Genomic DNA, 365 nt, shown 5'->3' on the forward strand with positions numbered 1-365 from the left:
CCCCCCCCCCCCCCCCCCCCAATTTTAGACCTCACCTTCCCGCACATCCAGCGCTTTCTGGAACATGAATTTGTAGCTTTGGGTCAGGTTTTCTTCGTGGGGACCAAAAAGTTTTGGGGTGCAACCTTGGGCCCCCCCCAGGCCGCTCCAGGAGGGGCCTTGGATGGGGCCAAACGAGGCCACAACTTCCCCCCGGCTGCTCCGGGAGGAGTATTTGTGGGAAGGGGGGACACTGGGGGGGAGAAAAGGGGGTGACAGTGACCAAAAAGGGGGTGTTGGTGGCACCACCACGACCCCCAAGGTGAGTGGTTGTACCTGGGGGAGAAGCTGTTGGGGGAGAAGAGGCTGTAGGGGCTGCTGGGTGG

The 365-nt window shown here is 61.9% G+C and overlaps 1 protein-coding gene across 1 annotated transcript in view; it reads right to left on the reverse strand.

The window, feature by feature from the left end:
• Nucleotides 1-365, reverse strand: part of POLA2 (polymerase (DNA directed), alpha 2, accessory subunit) — a gene marked incomplete at both ends in the record, with an annotated part of 1672 nt that overhangs the window by 563 nt on the left and 744 nt on the right. Inside the window, 2 exons of the mRNA XM_010005967.1 lie at nt 36-232; nt 316-357. Coding sequence (XP_010004269.1) covers nt 36-232; nt 316-357 — 239 coding nt within the window. The remainder of the gene's footprint in view (nt 1-35; nt 233-315; nt 358-365) is intronic.

Source organism: Chaetura pelagica, unplaced genomic scaffold, assembly GCF_000747805.2.
Source record: "Chaetura pelagica isolate M959 unplaced genomic scaffold, ChaPel_1.0 scaffold2021, whole genome shotgun sequence".
NCBI classification, from domain to species: domain Eukaryota; kingdom Metazoa; phylum Chordata; class Aves; order Apodiformes; family Apodidae; genus Chaetura; species Chaetura pelagica.